This window comes from Ranitomeya imitator, chromosome 1 (genome assembly GCF_032444005.1).
Source record: "Ranitomeya imitator isolate aRanImi1 chromosome 1, aRanImi1.pri, whole genome shotgun sequence".
NCBI lineage: Eukaryota > Metazoa > Chordata > Amphibia > Anura > Dendrobatidae > Ranitomeya > Ranitomeya imitator.
The window spans coordinates 315,651,028-315,677,082 of NC_091282.1; the positions used below are offsets into that span (position 1 = coordinate 315,651,028).

At 41.9% G+C, this 26,055-nt stretch overlaps 1 protein-coding gene across 1 annotated transcript in view; it reads left to right on the forward strand.

Annotated features, from left to right (window-relative positions):
• The window catches only part of TTC28 (tetratricopeptide repeat domain 28), a 667,947-nt gene that overhangs the window by 193,901 nt on the left and 447,991 nt on the right, over positions 1-26,055 (forward strand). The window contains exons 3-4 of the mRNA XM_069758682.1: positions 11,582-11,854; positions 17,188-17,318. Of these exons, the coding sequence (XP_069614783.1) occupies positions 11,582-11,854; positions 17,188-17,318 (404 nt within the window). The remainder of the gene's footprint in view (positions 1-11,581; positions 11,855-17,187; positions 17,319-26,055) is intronic.

Sequence of the window (26,055 nt, forward strand, 5' to 3'; positions counted from 1 at the left end):
GTCCCCCCGCTATTCACAGCCTAAGAGCTAACTAGCCCTGAAGATAGAAAATAAAGCCTACCTTGCCTCAGAGAAATTCCCCAAAGGAAAAGGCAGCCCCCCACATATATTGACTGTGAGTAAGATGAAAGTCACAAACACAGAAATGAAACAGGTTTCAGCAAAGGGAGGCCAGACTTACTAAACAGACTGAGGATAGGAAAGTTATCTTTGCGGTCAGCACAAAAAACTACAAAAGACCACGCAGAGTGTGCAAAAGGACCTCCGCCCCGACTCACGGTGCGGAGGTGCCACTCTGCATCCCAGAGCTTCCAGCTAGCAAGACAAAATCATGATAGCCAACTGGACAAGGAAACAATGAACAAATAATAACTAGCATGGACTTAGCTTCTGCTGGAGTAGAGAGGTCACCAGAAAGATCCAAGAGCGAACTGAACCAGTACAAGAACATTGACAGCTGGCATGGAGTAACGATCTGAGTGGAGTTAAATAGAACAGCCAGCCAAAGAATAAACTACGTCACCTGTGGAAGGAACCTCAGAAGCAGCAGCTCCACTCACAGCCACCAGAGGGAGTCCATGAACAGAACTCGTCGAAGTACCATTCATGACCACAGGAGGGAGTTCGAAAACAGAATTCACAACAGAAAGGTACAAGAAAGAAACTTTGTAATGCTTAATCTGAATATTAAATATCCCAGCCCTCCACCTCCAAAACCAACTTCTCCACCATTACAGAAGATCGACTCTCCACTCTACTTGACCCGATCCCATCCCACTTCATCCCAAACCTCGCCACAGTCTTCATCCCAACCCTAACCCATCTCTTCAACCTATCACTAACAACTGGTGTTTTCCCCTCAAGCTTTAAACATACCTCCATCACACCTATCCTCAAAAAGCCCTCTCTTGACCCATCCTCTGTATCTAGCTATCACCCTATATCACTTCTCCCCTATGCCTCCAAGCTACTGGAACAACACGTCTACCTTGAACTGTCCTCCCCTCTCTCTTCTTGCTCCCTCTTTGACCGCTTACAATCTGGCTTCCGGTCACACAACTCCACTGAAACTGCCCTTACTAAGGTCACCAATGACCTCTTAACCGCCAAGAGCAAGCGACACTACTCTGTCCTCCTCCTCCTGGACCTGTCGGCTGCCTTTGACACAGTGGACCATTCCCTATTATTACAGACCCTCTCAATCCCTTGACATCACAGACTTGGCCCTATCCTGGATCTCATCATACCTAACAGACCAGACATTCAGTGTCTCCCACTCACACACCACCTCCTCACCTCGCCCCCTATCTATCGGAGTCCCACAAGGTTCAGTCCTAGGGCCCCTGCTCTTCTCCATTTACACTTTTGGCCTGGGACAGTTCACAGAATCTCATGGCTTTCAGTATCATCTCCATGCTGATGACACACAGATCTACATCTCTGGACCAGATATCACCTCCCTACTAACCAGAATCCCTCAATGTCTGTCCACTATTTCATCCTTCTTCTCCGCTAGATTTCTGAAACTTAACATGGACAAAACAGAATTCATCATCTTTCCCCCATCTCACGTGCCCCCCCAACGAACCTATCCATTACAGTAAATGGTTGCCCACTCTCCCCAGTCCCACAAGCTCGCTGCCTCGGGGTAATCCTTGACGCTGATCTCTCCTTCAAACCACATATCCAAGCCCTTTCCACTTCCTGCCGACTTCAACTCAAAAATATTTCACGAATCCTCAACCAAGAATCTGCAAAAACCCTAGTCCATGCCCTCATCATCTCTCGCCTTGACTACTGCAACCTCCTGCTCTGTGGCCTCCCTTCAAACACTCTTGCACCCCTCCAATCTATTCTAAACTCTGCTGCCCGACTAATCCACCTGTCCCCCCGCTATTCCCCAGCTTCTCCTCTCTGTCAATCCCTTCACTGGCTCCCCATTGCCCAGAGACTCCAGTACAAAACCCTAACCATGACATACAAAGCCATCCACAACCTGTCTTCTCCATACATCTGTGATCTTGTCTCCCGGTACTTTCCTGCACGCAACATCCGATCCTCACAAGATCTCCTTCTCTATTCCCCTCTTATCTCCTCTTCCCACAATCGCATACAAGATTTCTCTCGCGCATCACCCCTACTCTGGAACTCTCTACCACAACATATCAGACTCTCACCTACCATCGAAACCTTCAAAAAGAGCCTGAAGACCCACCTCTTCCGACAAGCCTATAACCTGCAGTAACCACCGATTGACCAAACCGCTGCATGACCAGCTCTACCCTCGCCTACTGTATTCTCACCCATCCCTTGAAGATTGTGAGCCTTCGCGGACAGGGTCCTCACTCCTCCTGTACCAGTTATTGTTTAAGATTATTGTACTTGTTTTTATTATGTATACCCCTCCTTACATGTAAAGCGCCATGGAATAAATGGCGCTATAACAATAAATAATAATAATAATAATATTAGCAATTTATATGTTTTTACTGTGTTTCTTGGGAAATAATGTACGGTAATTGTGTGAACAACCCTATAAGAAAAGAAAGTAGGATTTGAGACTTTAAAAAGGACTTTCCTTCCTAGACACAGATGATGTAGGAGCAACTTTAACCCATCGGTTGATACATTATCCCAACTGCTTAAGTAGACTGCTGGTAATTCATTCCTGTCTCCTACCATCCTGCATTGATGAAGTGGAGGCTCCCGATAAGAGATAGCATTTGTTAGATTTCTTACACATTCTATGTCGCTATGCCCAGAACTCATCAAATATAAGGAAAGAAAATAAATGCTACATTTGACATTTAAGCTAACTAGACAATGTTTAATTAGTTGGACATTTAATGGATTTCGGCGCTGAGCTTTTCATGTTGGGCTTTCTCATAAATCTCTGTCGCCAAAAAAGTTTGCCGTGACAACAACATGAGCCTCCTGAGAGATGATTTGTGCCAGCGTGAACTCTCATACTTCATCTCATCACTGTGAACATCATTTACTTTTCTGCTCATTTATTTATTTTGTTTCCGAGATCACTTCATTAATTGTTATTGCCATTTATCACACCAGTGTACGGGTGCAGACTGTGGGTGGACTGATGTATAGTTCTAATATTTCATGGCTATAGAAGCATGGCCATTCTGCTAGAGAATCATATGCCGCTCAGCCACCCATCTAGTGACTCCCGGGCTGCTGACTACTTGGATCATCACACAACCTGAATGTGCACCTCAACTTAAAAACATTGTGAGACAGGAGGAATTCAGACTCAGCCCACAACTTTTCCCCTATATGGACGCTAGTTTTACCCAATGTACATAACTGTGCCACCGCCTTCTCCTTTGTAGGCCTATCTGTCATTTTGTGACCTACTGCAAACAATGTGACTAAAGGTCTGTTTACACTGCACGATTATCATAAACGAGCCTTCATTGGAATGCTCATTTCCTAATAATTGTGCATTGTAAGTAGGCTGCCGATCACACAGTGTATGAGGAAAATGCTTCATCGGGTGGAATGTACTTTTGGACTTAACAAAAGGTCTTCGTTTTTAGCATCGTCCTGTGTATGGGTGCATTCAGATGGCCATAAAAATTGGACTGAGATCAGAACCCAAGGCTCAGACTGGCCGGTGGGTCTCCCGACCCAAGTGTGACAGCTGCATAGAAATATTTAAAGCTGTCAGGCTCGGGTTGGGATAACTGTCAGCCAGTCCGAGCATTGCTTTCCGATCTCAGTCAGATTTATAGTTTGCTCTGACTAAGCATGACTTGTACTGCTAAGAACAAGGCAGCCGATGTACACTGACAGATCTGTTACCTGTGTAAACACAAAGAGGCTATAAATGGCAAACGTGGAAAAGCATCTTTGTGGGGACAGTTATGGTAGTTCCTGTGCCATATTTATGCAATAGAGGGAGAGGTTGTCTGCTCAAAAGGTATTGATAGGATAGGTCATCAATATCAAATCGGTAAGAGTCCAACACCTGGCACCCCCACTGATCTAATGGTCTAATCTCTGGCAGCAGCTGGATGCTGACACATTGAATGGAGCTGCAATGCAAAACTCCATTCATTGTGTAGCTGCCAAATAAGAGCTGATCTGCAGTAGCCAGCAGGACCCTCTACACATTAATGGATAAGGGGTATCCTCCAGTTTGAAACTTATGCCCTATCGGTATAACTTCCTGATTGCTAATGGTTTGACCACTGGGGCTCCCATCGAACTGGCTGAATGGAGCAGAGGTCAATTTTTTGCATTGCCATGCCATTCATTCTAATAGGTCCGAAGATTAGCAGAAAACAGCACTCAGCAATCTCCGGTGATCACATTAAAAATTAATGAAGCGGCAGTCTGCATAATGGACCTCCGCTCCAATAAGCAGGGACTTTTTAGAGCCCATGTTCTTGGGATCATTGGGGGCCTTGGTGGTCAGACACCTAGTGATAGTGAAGTTATTCTCAATCCCATAGATTGGGGATAATTTTCAAACTTGAGAATACCCCGCTAAGACAGCCATATGAATATTAGTCTTAAGTAAATATCCCTAAAGTTATATTGGAGATCATGCTATCAAAAACAAGAAAGGTAGTACAGATCTTCACTATGCCTTACATAAACTATCAGATATCACAATTGTCCATACCCATCTATTATGCATTAATCCATATATTTTAGTATATAGATACATTAGGATAGTCCAAAAATGTGGAAGACAGAAACCATAAGGGCTCATTCACGTGCTGAGCTTGCATCATTGGGTGCTGACACTGGTTATGTTTTTCAGCCTGCATCTGCCTCTAACAGCAGTGGGTGTAGCTAAGCTCTGCCTTCTGCTGTTAACCTCAGAAATCACACTGTCAGTCTCTTTATGGTACCTTGGGGTTTGCTGAAGAACCACCATTATGGTACTTCTGTGAAGACCATTGTTAAGCTTGGCTTCATAGGAGAACTTGGTTTTTATTACTATATATACTGAAAAACTGTGGCATTGGACAATTGCAGGTTCAAATCCCCTAAAAGAGTTAAAAAAATAAGGCAAAAATAAATAAACAAACCAATGTGGTATCGCTCATCCGTAAAAGTCTGATCTATAAAAATCTAAAATTAATTAATTAATTGGTAAATAAAAATAACTTGAAATGCCGGAATTGCCATCTTTTTGGACTTTGCACACCACAAAAAAATGCTATTAAAAGTGATCAAAAACTTACGCTATATCTACACCAAAATGGTGTCAATGAAAGTGTCAGCTCACCATTAAAAAAAACAGCCATCACACAGCTTCATTGACAGCAAAGTTAAAACGTTGCAGGTCTCAAAAATGGCTATGTCACTCCAGTAACTCCCATGCCTTCTCAGCGCTGTTCTACACACTGCGGTGACTGCTTTGCTTCTCCTCGTGTCAAATTGTCTCGCTGAGTTGCCTCCTGCAGCCCTCCCAACAGTGCTGGATCTTCCTGCTGCCAGATCCTGCAGGAATTTAACCCTGCTGTGTTCTGCATCCCTGGCCTATCCTCTGCCAGCAGCTCCTCCCTCCACTCCTTGCCTGAGCTTAGGTTCTAATTTACAGTTCGCCTCTAGTTTCCTGTCTAGGTGTTTTCCTGATTAGTCTCTCCTGTTACCAACCCGGCTAGTTTAATCGTTCAGTGAAATCTTTCTGCTCCTGACCACAGTTTTGTACTCTTACCCTGTCTGACCACCGTTTCATCCTTGGCTCTCTGTACCTCATATTCCTGACTTAACCCATAGTTCAGTTGCTGCAGACCTGTGCACTACCCTAGAGTAGAAACTATTTACTACCATAACAGCCCAAGCCTATCCTCACTATCAGAGGATCAAGTGAAGACCAGGTAACCACTTATTCATGGCCTTCCAGGTTAAGCCCGACCAATGGCGCAGTGAGTCCACTCCCACCATCTTTACAGGTGGCTTAAAGGGAACCTGTCACCCCGTTTTTTGAGATTGAGATATAAATACTGTTAAATAGGGCCTGTGCTGTGCGTTACTATAGTGTATGTAGTGTACCCTGATTCCCCATGTATGCCGAGAAATACATTACCAAACTCGGCTTTGGGAAAATGGCCGCCGCGATCTCTTCTGCGCACGCGCGGCATCCCGCGGCCATTTTCCTGAAGCCCTGTGCAGCAGAGCACTACATCTGCGCACGCGCGGCCCCAGGAAGATGGCCGCCCGCACCGATGAAAGGAATGACAGCGCAGATCGCGCGCTGTGTCTTCACGTGGGCACAGGGAATCCGGACCTTGAACATGCGCACACCACTACGCCACCAACGGAAACCTGGGGAAGAAAAGAACGCTGTGAACACGCCCACCTGACCAGACCAGCCTGATTGACAGGCGAAAACGCCGACTTTGGTAATGTATTTCTCGGCATACATGGGGAATCAGGGTACACTACATACACCATAGTAACGCACAGCACAGGCCCTATTTAACAGTATTTATATCTCAATCTCAAAAAACGGGGGTGACAGGTTCCCTTTAAGCAAAAATTATTTTGTTACAATTTTTTTAACCAGTTAAGGAATAATAATAATAATAATACAGCACTATACATATTTGCTCTCCCCGTAATTGTACTGACTTACAGAATTTTATTACTAGATCATATTTACTACACAATGAACACCATAAAACCAAGATAACACAACAATTATTGCGGAATTGCATTTTTTTTGCTCAACTGTACCGCACTTGGATTTTTTTTTCCTGTTTTTTAGTACATCAAGTGGTAAAATGAATACGGTAGCTTCACTGAAAAAAAAAAAATCTGCAGACAGCTATGTGGATGTATAATTAAAAAGTTATGGCTCTTGCAAGAAGAGGAAGAAAACAAAAAAGTTCAGAAATAGAAAATCACGGTGTCAGAATAGGGGTTAATACAGGACAGTGAACGTGCAGCCTGCCGTACACTGTTAATCACTTGTGAACTATATTATAACAATAAATCCTAAACCGTAAACTGCAATAACCCTATCCTAATGCCTTTAAAGTAATAATAATAAAGAATGGTCAAGACGTAAACTAGGCTCAATTATGTATTGATCTGTAGATGAATCAGTTTACACTCCAGAATGAGGTTTATGGTATATATCATTGAGTTTAGTATGAGCCTGGCTTAAACCCCACACGGACATTATACATGCTACCTTAACCCTGCTGTTTTGTTCGCATTTACTATACAATTGTAGTGTTCCGGGTCACTATGACCCGGCTTATTAAACCTTGATTTTAGACACTCTAACTCCATTTTTTTTATACTTTTTGCTTACTAGACTGTTTGTGAACATGTTTGGTAGTAAAAAAAAAAAAAAAAATTAACTAGAAATCTTTTTTTTTTGTTTTCTGAAAAAACAGATCAATGAGCAAAACGAAAATAGAAAACTACACATATTTTGTAATAAAAAAAACCTTTGTAAGTAAACAATAATAATAAAGTCTGAGAAAAAAAAACAGCTTCAAAAACAATAAGAGCTTCTATACTACATCAAAGCATACCAGTGCTCAATATCCAGCAATCTATCATGCTAAGTGTAGAGCAGTGTATCACACAGTAATAACACTAATTACATGTAATAAAATAAAATAAAAGTATTCCTTTACAATATACAATCTATCAATAGAATTGATTAGTAAAAGCATAACAAGCAACATACCTGTAGAAAACAAAGATACTGCCTGGAACAGAGATATCCTGGAACAGAAGTATGTACACAGCTGCTCTCCAAAGAAACTGAAAGGTAACATGTCTGGGCTAGCATATGTGTACTGATAAGAGCAGAGAAGATAAGAACCCTTCTGAAAACAAGCAGATAAGCCAGGAAGACAGACTTACTTTACAAAAAAAAAGTCTTAGACAGCGCGTTGTGAGCAGTCCGTTCTGCGCATAATATACACGTGTAGTGCACACCTAGTGATCTCTCCGGATGCACTCTACATTTTAGAATAGACTGCGCACCAAAAATAATCAATATAAAGCCATTTTATGGTGCGCAGATCTCAATGCATACCCCCGGTAGAGCGCGTGTACGACCCCATTGAAATAATTTAGGAAATAAATCAATTGATATACAATAGTAGATGCAATAAATAGACCCAACTGAGGTTATAACTCCTTTATTTCACTGAAAATATGGCCTCACAGCTGTAAAAAATGATGTCGGGTCACTATGACCCGAGCACAACAAGTGTAACTTTTTGCGTGTAGCAAAAAGTAAACGAAGAAAAAAAAAAAATACTCATAGGTAGGTCCCCCCAAATGAGGAAAAGTCAAGGAGTCTCAAGTTGTAGAGACTTACAGAAAAAAATCTACAGGGCCGCAAAAAGTCTGTTCGGGTCACTATGACCCGAACAGAACATCAGGGTTAAGGGATCAGCAAAGTATTGATTTCCCATTAGTGCCGCTTCTTACTACGCTCAGCCCCTACACCACAGTACCGGTACCAATGGTAACACTTATTGGATTTCTTAGCACAGGTTCCTAGACATCTTTAGAAAATGTTCTACATTCTACTCTACAGTATATTGCTAAGCAACATTTGATCAACAATACACAACAAGATCAACCTTATATTAAAAGTACTCTTTACTTTCTTTTCATTATATAGCAATAGAGAAGATAAAAAAAAGTAATCTGTCCTTAATATTTGTCATATTGCAAATATTAAAGTACATGCTTGTCCGAGGAATTTCTATGCCTGAACAAAATTTGGTCTCCCCTTATGAATTCAGCCTCCAATCTCTTGGTAAAAGAATAAACCATTATTTGTCACATAACTCACTTTTGTAGTTTCCCTATATCATGGGGTGGTTTTGTACAGCCCATATGGGCCCTTAAAGAGTCACTTGTTAATGAGAACTGTGTTTATGTGCAGGTAGAGCACGTTCAATCATTGCAGTCCCGACTGTTGTATTTGTCATTAAGCTATTATACCTTAGGAGCCAAGGCTTGTTAAGGGTCTTCGAGGACAGACTTTAAGATCAGCAGAGTTTCCTTCGTGGAGCAAAGGAGCCTTTAAGCATCTGTGCCACATAATTGAAATGCAACTTGAAATTAAAACCCATAAACCAGGCCAGTTGCCACATTACAAATTGTCCTCTCTGTGTCCATTGCTCCCTGAACCATTGTTGGGGGAAAAATGCACTTTTTCTATATTGCCATGTAACTGGAATGTCCTAATAAAGCATTCAATTTTGAAAGAGTTTAATTGGAATTGGCATTCATTAAAGTCTTTTAGTGGGAACATAACAATTAAAGAGAAAGATCATTGTATAGTCATTAAAGGGAACCTGTGGTTAATAATGCGGTCCAATTTAAAGACAAACTGATCCTCACTCATCACTTGTAGATTGAGAGCCATCGCGGGCAGGGTCCTCTCCTTGTGACTTGTATTGTTCAAGATTACTGTACTTGTTTTTTATTATGTATACCCCTCCTCACATGTAAAGCGCCATGGAATAAATGGCGCTATAATGGTAAATCATAATAATAATACTTAGTTGTGTGAGTAAGGATTTTTCATAGCTTGTCATTTATTTCTCTAGACCTGTGCCTTTGTATGCTTAGGAGTCCAGTGGGCGGTCCTACTGCTAGCTCATTCTGCACACACACACTGCCGGTCACTGAGTATGACTGCCCAGTGGACTCCTAAGCCTAGGAAAGGCAGATTTTAACATGAATAAATAATAAAAGTTGTACCAAAATATTTTTTCACAATGGATATATCAGCCTGCTTAGCCCCTCCTACTCGGTAACATTGATTGGACTAGATTATTACTACGACAGCTTCTCATTACGAAAGCAGACAAACGAAAATAAAAAAGTTCTAATAAAAAAAACAATGACAGACACCTTATTTTAACAAAAATGATCAGAATTGCTCTCTCTTTAGCAACAGGAGCACAACTCTGTACATTTTTTCAAAAACAGAATTCTTAAAGCGGAATTGTTGTTATAATTGTTATTTTATAAATCAGTAGTACACATGAAAATTTAAAAAATAAAAACTTTTTAATATATCTTACCAAACATATCTGATTATATATTTTCCAAACCGATCTTTTATTTTTAAAATTCTAAATCCCAGGTAAAATCTGCACTCGGTGAAGACAGATGTTTCCATTACTGAGACAGGCCATACATTCTATGTAGAGGGGAGAGAGGAGAAGGGAGGTGCATGAGATACAGCTCCTCCCTCCTCCATCCCCTCTACATGTAAAAACCCAATGCCATCTCCTGTCTCATTATGGAAAAATCTGAGTGGCCTGAAGGTAATGTGAACTTGGCTTTAAGGAACCTTCACACTGAACAACTTAACAACGATAACGATAGCGATCCGTGACGTTGCAGCGTCCTGGATAGCGATATCGTTGTGTTTGACATGCAGCAGCGATCAGGATCCTGCTGTGACATTGCTGGTCGGAGCTAGAAGGCCAGCACCTTATTTCGTCGCTGGATCACGCGCTGACATCGCTGAATCGGCGTGTGTGACGCCGATCCAGCGATGTCTTCACTGGTAACCAGGGTAAACATCGGGTTACTAAGCGCAGGGCCGCGCTTAGTAACCCGATATTTACCCTGGTTACCATTGTAAATGTAAAAATAAAGAAACACTACATACTTACATTCCAGTGTCTGTCGCGTCCCTCGCCGTCAGCTTCCCGCACTGACTGTGAGGGCCGTTAAGCACAGCGGTGACGTCACCGCTGTGCTCTGCTTTACGGCCGGCCCTCACAGTCAGTGCGGGAAGCTGATGGCGAGGGACGCGACAGACACCGGAATGTAAGTATGTAGTGTTTGGGTTTTTTTACATTTACAATGGTAACCAGGGTAAATATCGGGTTACTAAGCGCGGCCCTGCGCTTAGTAACCCGATGTTTACCCTAGTTACCCGGGGACCTCGGCATCGTTGGTCGCTGGAGAGCTGTCTGTGTGACAGCTCTCCAGCGACCACACAACGACGAAACAGCGACGCTGCAGCGATCGGCATCGTTGTCTATATCGCTGCAGCGTCGCTTAATGTGACGGTACCTTTAGACTCCTTTATAAAGGTTGTGCACCATTTGTTAATGATTTTATGCCACGTCATTCATTTTTATTTGGAGTTGGTCAAATTTGATTTGCAGCTTTTAAAAAAAAAAAATTACAAGAAATGTTGCAAAATCTTCCCAATAGTGGTGTGGCCTAAAAAGTAGAACATCAGTTTGAGACCATAGTCTGATATCTAAAGATGCATCATGTAACACTGGCGGTCACAAACAGAAGAGGCCCCTGTACAAGAACAATGTATGGGCTCTTTGCAGCCTGATAGCTCATCATAATGCATAAGTCCCCCTGCTTTGGAGGAAGAAGAGGACCTCCTTACCTCTTGGACCTCTTTGCGGTTGCACAGGTTGCAACAGTGGTAGGTCCGCCCTTGTCATGTGACACATACTTGACTCAAACAAGACCCAACAGTCAGAATGGAGTTTGAATTTCCCCATTTTGTCCTGATATTTGAAATCCACATACTGATGTTAATCTTTACATGATTTTTAACATTGTATTTCACGTGTTTCAGAATCTCTGGAGCCTACATATCAGCAACTGCAGAAGATGAAACTGGACAAGAGCCCCTTTGTGGTGGTTTCAGTGATTGGGCAAGAACTTCTGACGGCAGGACATCATGGTGCCTCAGTGGTTGTACTAGAAGCTGCGCTCAAAATTGGGACATGCAGTCTGAAATTGAGGGGCTCCGTATTCTCTGCTCTGAGCAGTGCTTATTGGTCCCTCGGGAACACAGAAAAAAGTACAGGATATATGCAACAGGACTTGGACGTAGCAAAGACTCTAGGTACAAACAATTCTGTGTTTGCCTGCTAGGAGAATCATTTCTAAAGTTGTTGTAATACTAAATTCTGTGTCGTAAATACACATTTTAGTCAGTATTTTAGTAATAGCCTGAAAAAGAAAATATGTTCACATATTTTCACAGCAATTTTTGCCACCATATAATAATAATAATAATAATAATAATAATAATAATAATGATAATAATCATCATCTACTGCATTTTTCACTTTTCACTGTCTATAGCTAATTGCAAAGAAATCTGCACCACATAGGTCATGCTGTAAAATTAAAGATATGCATTATGTCCTCATACAGTTTACATTTATTTTCCGTAGAATGCCCAAAACAGTAGTAAAGTTTATAGGGGTTGACCTATTTATATCTTTATTTTAACAAAAGTATAGAGGACATGATTTTGTGACACTTAGTAGTATATGCATATCATGTCTTTCTCCTGCACTTGTTAGTACAGCCTTTCTCACAGACTGAACAAATAAAGGAGGAAGACTTGTAACTCTTTATATTAGCAAGTGCCACAACATCATGATATTTATTAAAGGGAACCTTTCAGTAGGATCAACCTTCCTTAGCCGTTTATATAGATCACTAGATGGTGGCCCGATTCTAACGCATCGGGTATAACGCATCGGGTATTCTAGAATATGCATGTCCACGTAGTATATTGCTCAGCTACGTAATATATTGCCCAGCCACGTAGTATATTGCCCAACCACGTAGTGTATTGCCCAGTCACGTAGTATATTGCCCAGTCACGTAGTATACAGCACAGAGCCACGTAGTATACTGCCCAGTGACGTAGTATATTTCCCAGCCACATAGTATATTGCCCAGCCACGTAATATATTGCCCACCCACTTAGTATATTGCCCAACCACGTAGTATATTGCCCAGTCACGTAGTATATTGCCCAGTCACGTAGTATATTGCCCAGCCACGTAGTATATTGCCCAGTCACGTACTATATTGCCCAGCTACGTAGTATATTGCCCAGTCACGTAATATATTGCCCAGTCACGTAGTATATTGCCCAGTGACATAGTATATTGCCCAGCCACGTAGTATATTGCACAGTGACGTAGTATATTGCCCAGCCACGTAGTATATTGCCCAGTCACGTAATATATTGCCCAGTCACGTAGTATAATGCCCAGTGACATAGTATATTGCCCAGCCACGTAGTATATTGCCCAGTGACATAGTATATTGCCCAGCCACGTAGTATATTGCCCAGCCACGTAGTATATTGCACAGTCACGTAGTATATTGTCCAGCCACGTAGTATATTGCCCAGTGACATAGTATATTGCCCAGCCACGTAGTATACAGCACAGACATGTAGTATATTGCACAGCGATGTAGTGTACAGCACAGAGCCACGTAGTATACAGCACAGACACGTAGTATATTGCCCAGTCACGTAGTATATTGGCCAGTCACGTAGTATATTGCCCAGCCACGTATGTAACAGGTTAAAAAAGACTTAAAATAAAAAATAAACATATACTCACCCTCCGAAGGCCCCGTGTAGTCCTGACGTCTGTGTGCGGTGCACGCGGCAGCTTCCGGTTCCAGGGTTGGTATGAGCTCAGGACCTGTGATGACGTCGCGGTCACATGACCGTGACATCATGGAAGGTCCTTCTCGCATAGCATCCTTGGCACCGGACCTGCCGCTTGCACTGCCGAGGACAGCGCTACGTCGGAGGGTGAGAATAACCTTTTTTTTTACTATTATTATTTGTAACATTAGATTTTTTTACTATTGATGCTGCATGCGCAGCATCAATAGTAAAAAGTTGGTCACACAGGGTTAATAGCTGCGTTAATGGAGTGCGTTACACCGCAGCATTACGCGGTCCATTAATGCTGCCATTAACCCGGTGTGAGGGCTGATTGAAGGGGAGTATGGAGCGGGCACTAACTGCGGGGAGGAAGGAGCGGCCATATTGCCACCGGACTGTGCCCGTCGCTGATTGGTCGTGGCAATGGTCGTGGGCTTTTTGCCATGACCAATCAGCGACTTGGATTTCCATGACAGACAGAGGCCGCGACCAATGAATATCCATGACAGAAAGACATTAGACAGACAGACAGACGGAAGTGACCCTTAGACAATTATATAGTAGATAGAAAGTTGAATAAAATGATTGATATCTGCAATCCGATATCTTATTCCAGAGAAACCCACATTTTTCAAATATGTAAATTAGTTGTTAAGATCTATGGGCCAGAGAATCTGCCCCCAGAGCTTATTATAAATGAAATGGGAGTTTCCAGTGTGAGACATGTAGATTAGGAGAGCAGACTGTCAATCATTACATGTCTCACACTGGTAACTCCACTTTTCATTTAAATAAGTTCTGGAAACAGATTCATCTGGAAATCTAGGCTCGGCCCATAGATCTTAACAGCTCATTTACATATTATAAAAATTGATGATTTCTCTGGAACAAGACATTGGATCACTTTATTCAGCTGCCTATCACATACATGCTCATATAGATGGCTTAGGAGCGTTGATCCTACTGACCGACTCCCTTTAAAATAAAGATAAAGTGGACAGCCCCTTTAATATTGATATATACTGATCATCTGTAGAGAAAAATATTTTCCTCTGATACAGCAGATTTTGGTCAGTAAGGGGAAGCTTACCTTAATGGGAGAAGTCAATGAGATTTTAGAATGAACTGAAAAGATATTTCGCAAAAGCATGGCTAATGGTCCAAATGGTTTTATTGATAACCAAATTCAAAATGTTGATGACCATGATAATATTATATTGCTGCCTCAGTTTCCATCATGAAGAAGTACAACAGAAAAGCCTAATATTTCTTTATAAAGTTTTTTTTCTGGAAAGCCCTTTAGTCATTTGTATTTTGAAATGGCAATAGCAAGTCTTTTTTTATGTCCTGCAAATAGCAACATCATTAAATCACAGACGAAGGCTTGTCATTTTACAGATTTTTCATGTTGTTTGAGGTAGTCTTTTACCTCCATTTAGTAACCTCATTCATCCCACCTTTCTGCTGTGTGGTTATGTAAATAGGCTTTACAAGCCATGTATTACAAACTTGCATGGCAGAGATGTCAACCTCCATTGACCCAAGTCAGTGCAATTTGGCTGTTTGTAGCCATTAAATGGCAATTTAATGGGTTAGTGCTGACGTCTGTCACGGAGACACGTCTGGAGTCTATAAAACTGCTCATGCTAAAACCAGCAAGAGAGACTCTAAGTCAAGAAAGCTTCTAGCCTTCTCTCCAAACAGAGTATGTGAGCCACATCAGCATGTTTAGCTCTTTTCTGACAGATCTACATTTCCTGAAGATCTGCAATAACTTAAGAAAAAATAAGTTTAGCCTAAGATTATTTTTGTTGAAGACTTTCGCAAGGTTGAAAAAAAGGTCTATTAAGTCCAACCTAAAATCTTACCGTGCTGAGAGTAAAAAAAAAACTGCATGGCAAATGTTGTGGAAATGATCTGTGCTAATTTTCTGAGCTCCCAGCTTGCCCACTGACCTGGCATGAAGTCATCTGTGTGGCATGCGGTGCATTGGTTTGATCTAGCCAGCCCCACTAAGATTAAGCCTAGCCTGGGATCCAACAGAGTAGGGAAATTCACTCAAAACTTGTCTACAGCCAGAGAGCTCTGACCTGGGCCGTGGACCGTGGTTGCTTGAAACAATCCGCTCATCTCTACTCATTACTCCATTTCAGGGCAAGAGTGAATGTCACTGGATTGACATCCCAACTCCAGAACACACAGTAGTAATTGTTATGCTTTTCAAGAAAGACATCCAGTCCCTTCTTGGTCTCACTGCTCTCACAGTAAAACATCTCTATGGAGCTGTGAGACGGAATAATTTGGCAGTCCTAAAATAAAGGCAGCTCCATGGATCACAGATATGAACGTTTGCCATTTGTTGATAATTCTTCATATTTAAGGGGAGTCTGTTACCAGGTTTGGCCAATACGAGTTACGGACACCCCCTTTCAGGGCTTATATACAGCATTCCATAGTACTGTAGATAAGCCCCTGATCCGACCTGCAAGAGAAGAAAAATAGCTTTTATTATACTGACATGGAGGGCGGTCCAGTCCGATGGGTGTCGCAGGTTCTGGTCCGGCTCCTCCCATCTTCTTGTGATGCCGCCCTATGTGTTATTAATTTTCACAACGGGGTTGGTAATGGCGCATCTGATAGACCATTACTAACCCCTGGGCTTGATGTCGGCTGACATCACAAAGCTGACATCAACCACAAAATATTACCCCACTTGCCAATGCACCAGGGCAAGTGGGAAGCTACAGAATTGGTACATCTAATAGATGTGCCTTTTCTGGGGTGGCTGCAAGCTGCTTTTTTTGGCTGAGGAGGGCCAAATATACCTGGCCTTCCCAGCCTGAGAATACCAGTCCCCAGCTGTCTGCTTTAGCTTGGCTGGTTATCAAAAATGTGGGAGTTACCCCATGCATTTTTTTTATTTATTTAAATAATAAAAAAATGGCATGGGGTCTCTTTATTTTTGATAACCAATAAAGATAAAGCGGACAACTGGGGACTGGTATTCTCAGGCTTGGAAGGCCATGAATATTTGGCCCTCCTCAGCCGAAAAAAAGCAGCTTGCTGCCACCCCAGAAAAGGCACATCTATTAGATTTTTTTTTTTCACACAGTGCGCCAGCTTGTTGATTGGCTGCACTGCAGTTTTTCAAAAAGCTTTGTTCGGGCTGCCAAACATGAACAGTAACACGAACTTTCGGGAAAAGTACGTATTCGGGGTCCCAAGCTTTATCGTTCAGGTTCGCCCATCTCTGTTCATGGGGCAATTCTCCCGACATACAGTATATTGCAAAAAAAACCTCAAACTTGATATGAGCAGAGCCTTATTATATAAATCCTTCAACAGCTGAAGTGATTGACTCCATTAATACCATCATATATTCACTTTGGTATTTAGGTAATTTAAAAAAAAATATTTTAAAAAGTCTACAGATGAGGCTGGTTTATTGGAAAAAAAACCTCCAGATGTCAAAATTTTGTTTAAAAAAGTCATATTAGTTACAGTATGATTTTATTATGGTTTATGTTATTGAGATGTAAGCCTTTCCTCCAGCCATTATGTCTAAATCTTTTCGATGCTATGTGCTAGGATCAGCAGCTGTAGCTGCATGGACTATTAATAATGCCATATAATAAAAAATAGATTTGTGTCCTTTGTTAGGGTTAGATCAAGTGCGTGATACATCAGACATGTTAGTTTCCTGTACCGTGGACATACATTGTGTGTAACCTTCTCGTGTTCATATAATCTAGGTGACCAGACGGGAGAATGCCGAGCCTATGGGAATCTGGGATCTGCATTCTTTTCCAAAGGAAACTTCCGGGAGGCACTTACTAACCACAGACATCAGCTAGTTCTCGCCATGAAACTGAAGGAGAGAGAGGTAAGAGACCTGTTTTATGGTTTGCGTGCACTAAAAGATAGATTGAGGGAGTACTTTGATTTTTTTCTCTATATTTTACATCAGCACTTGTCACGCTTTGATTTGTTGTGCTCAGCCAGGCTGATATATGTCATAGACCAGTGAGCAGCCTATTTCTTTGTGTTTTCCACAGTAATACATATTTGAACTCTCAAGATCTTGGGCTTTTAGACACATCAGCATATCGTTTCTGTATTTTTATTGCAGAAGATGAAAGCTTAGTGTTCAGAATGTTCTGGGAATTAAAGGAATATAGGACAGTTTGGAACCGACTCTTTTAGTATGCATGCATACATTTTAGGAATATTGAATATTCATGGAGAATTGAATGTTGTATTCGGTATTAAACATGTATTAACCTGGTCAAGAGAACATGCCAGGAAAAAAAAATTGACATCTGGGTTTTGACTAATGAGATAGGGACACACCTTTGACAAGAAGAATGGTAACACCCAACTGTCAATTTATTCATACATTTCTTGATTTCTAGGAGTGAAAACAGAGGAACGGCACAATGCGAAAAAAATGTTTCTGGTTCATTGGAGTATACTAAAATAGCCATATCAGGAATGGTGACAGGTCCTCTTTGATAGAATTTTTCGAGAAAAGTCTCTATATTTGCCTATATAATATAGTTGACAAAGAAGCAAATGGGGTAGACGGTCCCTTTATTCATACAGATTAGCCCAAATCTCAACTTTTCAGTTCTGTGAATATTGTTCCATAGTTTTCAGAAAGTGAATGCACTGGCTGTCATTAGTCAAAGCTACGTAGCGGAAATACTGACAATTTTGCTCATTGTAACCAATCAGCGCTCAGATATTAGTTGTTAAAGTGGTTGTGTGGCTAATAAATATTGATGACCTATCCTTACGATCAGATCAGTGAGGACCCAACAGCTAGCCCCCCACCAATTAGCTAGCAGTTTTGGGGGCAGAGCCAGGTACTGTGTTGCAACCACTATTCGGTATTGCAAATTAGCTCCTCTCCCTACGTTCTTGGCAGCAGCTGCTACACATTGAACCACTGTGTTCAGCTCCATTGAGTGGCGCTAATAACAGCTGATTGTTGGGCTTCAGGTGCTGGGAGTCGTAGAAAACCTCTGCAAACAGCACAGGAAAAAAATGAAATCTGCACTGTGATTGGTTATTGTTGGCAACAAGTCCAGTTCTTTTTTTTGTAGGCACTTTCAATAAATGAGGCATTGTATGAAGCATATGACCGGGTGAAACGTTTTACCTTGACTGCCCGGCTCAGTGATGACTTTTCATCTCCCTTTGCAACATGCAGTATGGGATTTATAGACTATACATATATCATGTATTTCAGATACCTCTGTATTACGTTACTGTGCAGGTAGCATGAGCCTGTAGTGCTCCTGTTTTCCCTGAGAAATAGACAGGCCATACCCGTTAGACCAAAGCTCATGAGATCTGTTGATTAAATCTGTGGCTAGGAGGTTTGTCCACATGGAGTCAAGGTGCCCATACACATTACATAATAATCAGTTGAACGTGATGGTTATGGATATACTGTATATGGGAAGTGTCGGAATGGGATGCCAAGAGCCCACCAGTTACCATCTCCAGGGTCCCACTTTTCAGCTACATGCAAATATGACATTATCCTCATTCACAAATATATATAACAAAGATCTGGATGGATTGTTAAATGAATAAGATGCTGCCTGTGTCTGTACATAGCGACTCATGTATATTGTGCTAAGGACTGCTCATATAAGATGGTGGTGGCCCACTCTTGCATAGGGCCCACCGGAGGATTCCACTGTTCTCCTGTGGGTCAGTCCAAGCCTGCATATGGGTGGATGAGAAGAAATAGCTGTATGGACAGCTTTAGACTTTAACCCCCTTCCGACATCAAGTGTGATAGTATGCCGATGTCTGACTCCCTCCCTTTTATGTGGGCTCCAGCAGCGAGCCCACATCTTTCCGGGGACAAGTCAGCTGTTTGGAATCGTAATCCACCCGCTGCTATTAACCAGTTAAATGCCGCTGTTAAACTGACAGCAGCATTTAAATCACGCTTCAGGGAATCGCGCCGGAAATATGCTCATAGCAAGTGAGCAATTCTGCTACATAGAGGCGATCTGAACATCGCCTCTATGGAGCAGAGCCGATCGGGCTATGACAGCTTCTAGTCTGCTATGGAGACTATCGAAGCATGGCAAAAGTAAAAAAAAATGTTTTTAAAAATATTTCGCCCCATTCAAAATAAAACAATAAAAATAAAATCAAACCTACACATATTTGGTATCACCGTGTTCAGAATCGCCCGATCTATCAATAAAAAAAAGAATTAACGTAATAACTAAATGGGGTAGCGGGAAAAAAGTCAAAACACCAGAGTTACATTTTTTTGGTCTCCGCAACATTGCATTAAAATGCAATAACGGGCAATCAAAAGATCGTATCTGAACCAAAATAGAATCATTAAAAACGTCAGCCCGGCATGTAAAAAATAAGCCCTCACCCATCCCCAGATCATGAATGGCGCAATTTTTTTTTTAACAAAAGTTTGAATTTTTTTTCACCACTTAGATAAAAAAGAACCTAGACATGTTTGGTGTCTATGAACTTGTAATGACCTGGAGAATCATAACGGCAGGTCAGTTTTAGCATTTAGTGAACGTAGTAAAAAAGCCAAACAAAAAACAAGTGTGGGATTGCACTTTTTTTTTGCAATTTTACAGCACTTGGATTTTTTTCACGTTTTCTAGTACACGACATGGTAAAACCAATGGTGTCATTCAAAAGTACAACTCATCCTGCAAAAAAATATGACCTCACATGGCCATATTGACGGAAAAATAAAAAAGTTATGGCTCTGGAAAGGATGGGAGCAAAAAAGCAAAAACACAAAACCGAAAAAAGCTCTGGGGGTTAAGGGGTTAATGATGGTCTACATTTCTTGCTTTGCAATCACAGATTTTCTGTAATTGTCAGATGTCAGAGTCATATGCAATCATTGTATGCTTCCGTATGTTATTTCACCAAAACCTAGAATTTCACTGCAGCATTGATATGCAGGATGCAGATTTGCCAGCCATGATGTATCTGCAGCATCTCTGGATGAAGGACACGTTTGGCTCCATCTGCTCCGTAGAACATTTCTTTTGCTTAGCAATTGACAGATCCTGTAAAGAGAAGGCAGCTGATCACTCCATACATTTTCTATTTTTTTTTATTGTTTCTCACATTTACCATCAGGAGTTTGGACATCCTATATAATTAATCATTTGGTGCCTCCATAACTGGAGAATGCAGAATATACATCCATGAATCCTGTAACCCTGGATACCCAGCTATCTGCAGATATTGTGTCACTTATAGTCCTACTCAGTTATGCTTTAGAAATAAATAAGCCTTTCCAATATGACTAAATTGATATGTGATATACATAACGTCATGTGTTTCACTGCCTGATGTCCGCAGCAAATCATTAGCAGTCCTGAGAGCCAGAGACATCTGCAGCAAAGCTGATTCCTGTTATTCGAGGAGGCACTCTATCCCCGAGTATAAATATGCTTGCCCAAATCCATCTCCTACATGAAGCCTGGGGTAATCCTGCCCGTCCCTCCTGATGACTGAGGATTTTATTACAAAACATGGCTACCCATAAACTATAACAAGTCTCTCTCTACACTTAGCATCTCGACTTGTTTTCCTAAAATGCAACGTCTACCACGCGTTTTTAAGTCTTAGTATATTTTCTGAATTTCTCTTCTTGGAAGAGATAGGCAAAAGTAGATGAAATCGAACTAAAAAGGTTAGAAAGTCTAAAAACTTTATGCTTTATGATTTTGACTCTGCGCAGAGGTGACGTAGCAAGCTTGTTTCCGAGAATCAGTAGCCCATCTCGGGAAGGCCAGTGGACTACCACATTCTGGAAGGAAACACTGGAGAAAGTAGAAAGCTTGTCTGGTATATGCTGCCGAGGCCAGAGGCTCCACTTATGGTGTGACGGGAAGTTATTGAGATGGCATCAGTTGTTTTCTGTCCACCGTTGGTGAGATTTCTGATTGTAGATGGTCTGTAGAGTGTACTGATGACATTTTTGCTTTTAAAGAGGTTGGCCACTATATTTTATTATATAAAAAATGGTTCCATGAGGATATTACACCAACAAAGAACAAATACTTATCCACCAGACCGCGGCCTCCTCACCACACTGCTGCCTGTATGCTCATGTGGTCTCCTCACCTCCTCCTCCAGTGAAGCATGTCTCATGACCTTTGATGGTCTGCAGCCTTCACAGTTGTTCTCAGCTGTAAACTCAATCTATCTTCTAGCTCTGATGGAATGTGAAGACCGGGGCTGATCAGTGGCCGCTGATTGCCTGCAGTGGTCATTTATGGAAGTGAAGAGACCAACAGTGAACACAGGTAGTGGTGTGGTGAGGGTTTGGTAAAATGAGACCCTTTTATTAATATGGAAATCTATTGAAAAACCACTTGAGATTACAAGGTGAGATTACTCCTGCTTCCAGTCCACATTAGTGCCGGCCATGGATGAAGACAGATGAGGGCAGTCCCCCAACCTACCCCTCATAGACTGGCATTAGCCAAGCTGGAAATATTTGAGAAAGTTGGAGATGGCAAGGCCACCTGATCTTTCATGGTGATACATGAACCAGATATCAATGCAGGGTCTTTACCAACCTATAGAAAGTAGAAAGCATCTTTTTGGGGCACCATTGTAATCTTTGATACTACTTGCGATGAGGGTGTATTGTAGAACATAACCTGCAACTTATTAAAATGAATATGGAAACCAGAAATGCGGCCAAAAGGGGTGTCCTTTTCATTCAATTTGAAATGTAGTATAGTTATTCTGATTCGCTATATATCTTACCCCATGTGTAGAGCTTTGTAGTACTTTAGGTATCCATGGTTGCGACCACAAATATAGTGAGAGTTAGCTGTTAGTGGTCATAACTATGGATACCTAAGCTACTGAAATGCAAATCAGAAGAACTACACTACCTTTCTCGTTGGAGGTATTTGCTAATATTATTCTTATTAGATTTAGTACATATTGGGATAGGATCTTGCAGATGGGAATACCCCTCTACTGCAGCTTATTAGGTTAGGTGGGATCATGTGAGATTTAGTCATGGTAAGAAACAGTTCATGGTGAATTGATTCCTTGGAACCTATTAGGACCTCAGGGATATTTTACTGAATAGCAATGTCTAAAGGGCTTCATTGGTGACAGTGAACATCCCTGTCTGGTACCTTCCTTATGATGGATTGTGAGTCTCCTGAAGGCAATCGAAGAAATTTGGATGGGTGAAAATATATAATCTTGGATATTGTCTGGAGAAACGCCCTGAAATACCATAAACATGAGACATAGACGCGTAAGGACAGCAGCTAAAATGTTGACATATTGGTATTTTGATAATGCTGTCAGGTGCTTGCCTGTTAAAGGGTATCTGTCAGCAGTTTTTTCTTGGTAATCTGAGGACAGCATGAGGTAGGGGGTGAGACACTGTTTTCTGGAATGTGTCACTTATTAGGCTGTGTGCTGTTGTTTCAATACAATGAGAGTTTTATCAGCAGGAGATTATCACTGCCAGACTAGCATGCCAAGTGGTCCAATCACTCCCCCAGCACTGAATAGCAGCTTATTGTCAATGGACAATGTACTTAGAAAGCCTGATGTGGGCGGGGTTAGCTTTCTCAGCTCTGCTGCATTCCACATCTAAAAACTGTGTCAGAACGGCTTCACCCAGTAAACAAAGTGATACATCTTTGGAATCAGGGTCTCGTTTCCTACATTATGCTTCTCTGAGGTTGGGTAGCAGAAACCTTGTGACTTGATCCCAACATATGATGGCAGAGAGCACAGTAATAAGATGGCGAGTGATCATAGACATGAATACTTCATTATTCCGACTGAGAAGGGAGATCGCAATGCCTATAAGTAGAAGGGTGTTGAAGATTTTTATAGGGTTGATCCGAGCTTCTGGAAATTCCTTGTGCATGAGATGGCCTTGATTAGTTTGTTGTAAAATATAACCATGTGAGGACAAGTCTTGGCCCACGTTATTTTTATAGTAGCTGACGAAGGCACCACATAGCTAGGAAGGGATTTCTAGTTTCCATTTTGTTTTTTCTTTAGCTTTCGAGGTAACATTTTGTTGGAATTATGGGCCCATTTACATGTAGATGTTATTTTGAAAGACTTGTGTAGGTTTATTAACCTTTATTAGTCTTGAATCTACTGTCCATAATTAGAAAGGATGGGATTGTGCCGCAGCCTCGTTTTTAATTAGTTCACTTTCAGTCAAGCATCAGCGGAGTGATAAAGCAAGCGTGATTCCAAATTGCTTTATAAGAGAAAACAAAGGAAACTTCTAACATGAAAAGTTGAGGCAAGTAAGATAACACCCACTCACATCTAAATGGAGCCAATTAATTCTGCAGGGTCCTTACTTATGTGCCTCATTCGTAATGCATGCCTAGTCAAGTCATCCTAGGAAGTAGAATGTGGAGGAACAGATAGCGTTTCTCATCACTACTGCAAGTAAGGCCAGTCTCACACGTCCAGATAATTCCGGTACCGGAAAAATTGGTACCGGAATTATCCGTGTCCGTGCGTTTATGTGGCACATCAGTGTGGCACACGTGCGGCATCCGTGTGCTGCCCGTGTGCCCACTGAGGACCACACGCACTGTGCAGGAGACAGCGCTACAGTTAAGCGCTGTCCCCTACATCTGGTGCTGAAGCCGCCATTCATTTCTTCTCTCCAGCATCGTCCGCTGGAGAGAAGATATGAAGAATCTTTTTTTTTGTGTTTAAAAAAAAGATCCCTGTCCCCAACCCCCTCCCACCTCCTGTGCGCCCCCCGCGCTGTTAATAAAATACTTACCCGGCTCCCTCGCTGCTTCCTTTCCTCACCGCAGCTTCTCCTGTATGAGCGGTCACGTGGTGCCGCCTATTACAGTGATGAATATGCGGCTCCACCTCCCATAGGGGTGGAGCTGCATATTCATCACTGTAATGGGAGGCACCACGTGACCGCTCATACAGGAGAAGCTGCGGCGAGGACAGGAAGCAGCGCCAGCGAGGGAGCCAGGTAAGTATTTTATTAACAGCGGGGGGCGCACAGGGGGTGGGAGGGGGTTGGGGACAGGGATCTTTTTTTTAAACACAAAAAAAAAAAGATTTTTCATATCTTCTCTCCAGCGAACGATGCTGGAGAGAAGAAATGAATAGCGGCTTCAGCACCACGCTGGGGGGACAGTGCTCACTGTAGCACTGTCTCCTGCACGGCACACGGACTGCACACGGACAACATCCGTGTGCGGTACGTGTTTTACACGGACCCATTGACTTTAATGGATCCGTGTAATACGTGCGCTCCCACGAACACTGACATGTCTCTGTGTTTTCCAAACACACGGTCCGTGAAAACACGCTGACATGTGCAGAGACATATTTATTTTAATGTGTCTACGTGAGTCAGTGTCTCCGTTACGTGAGGAAACTGTCACCTCACGTACCGGAGCCACTGACGTGTGAAACCAGCCTAAGGTGTGATACATCCACCCGGAGTCTATATCGAGGCATCCAGCCCTTGTGGCTCCATACTGCAGGCTCTGTAATAGTGTCCTGAGGAACTTGGGTCTTCAGCCTCTTTGTGCTTCTATATAAGAACTTTCTGCACTGCATGTGAGTATGCAGTATGCCATAACACAGTCCTGTGCACAGGGCATAATAATAACGGTAGATTTTGAGTCATTCATGTACAGCCGGTACTGAATGTATGGAAAATACTTTGTTATCTGACCCCTGGGCAAACAATTTCATGTTATTGACAATAAACAGATATCCAGCTAACTTGAAAAGTGAAACTTTTGAATTTCCTTTTTGGAAATGGTCTTAGGAAATTGGCTGTTTGATTCTGATGACATCATCTAGACCACAAGTCGTCCTAAATATATAAAATTGTTGTCATTGGCATGGATAACAGGTTTGTGTAACGCACGCTTTTTCTTCAAGAGTCTCACCCTGCTGACTGATGTAAATTCCATTTTATTCCTGGATGAATGTTTTTATACTATGAAAAAGCAATTAAATAGCTTTCCAACTGGATTCATTACCGGACTGTGTTCAGACTGCATTTTTTATCTCTTCCATTGTGTAAAAAGCAAATAAATGAAGCATCCTAGAAAATCTGCCTCTAGTTACATTTGTTTTTGTCTAGTTTTTCAGTGGATACAATTAATATTGTTCTTCCATTGGCTTTAGACTATATTCTTGCAGTGAAGATTAGTCGCTGTAGGTATGTTTTAGCTCTACATATACATTGTGGCCCCGATTCATCAAAGCAATTTTGCCAGAATGGTCAGATCACCGGGTCAGAACAAGGAGGGAAGTGGCTGGAACAGGTAATCATTAGGCAGGCAGCATGGTGGTGCAGTGGTTAGCACAGCAGCCTTGCAGCGCTGGGGTCCTGGGTTCTAATCCCACCCAGGACAACATCTGCAAAGAGTTTGTATGTTCTCTCCGTGTTTGCGTGGGTTTCCTCTGGGCACTCCGGTTTCCTCCCACATTTCAAAGACATACTGATAGGGATTCTAGATTGTGAGACCCCATCGGGGAAGTGATGATAATGTGTGCAAAACTGTAAAGCGCTGCAGAATATGTTAGCGCTATATAAAAATAAAGAT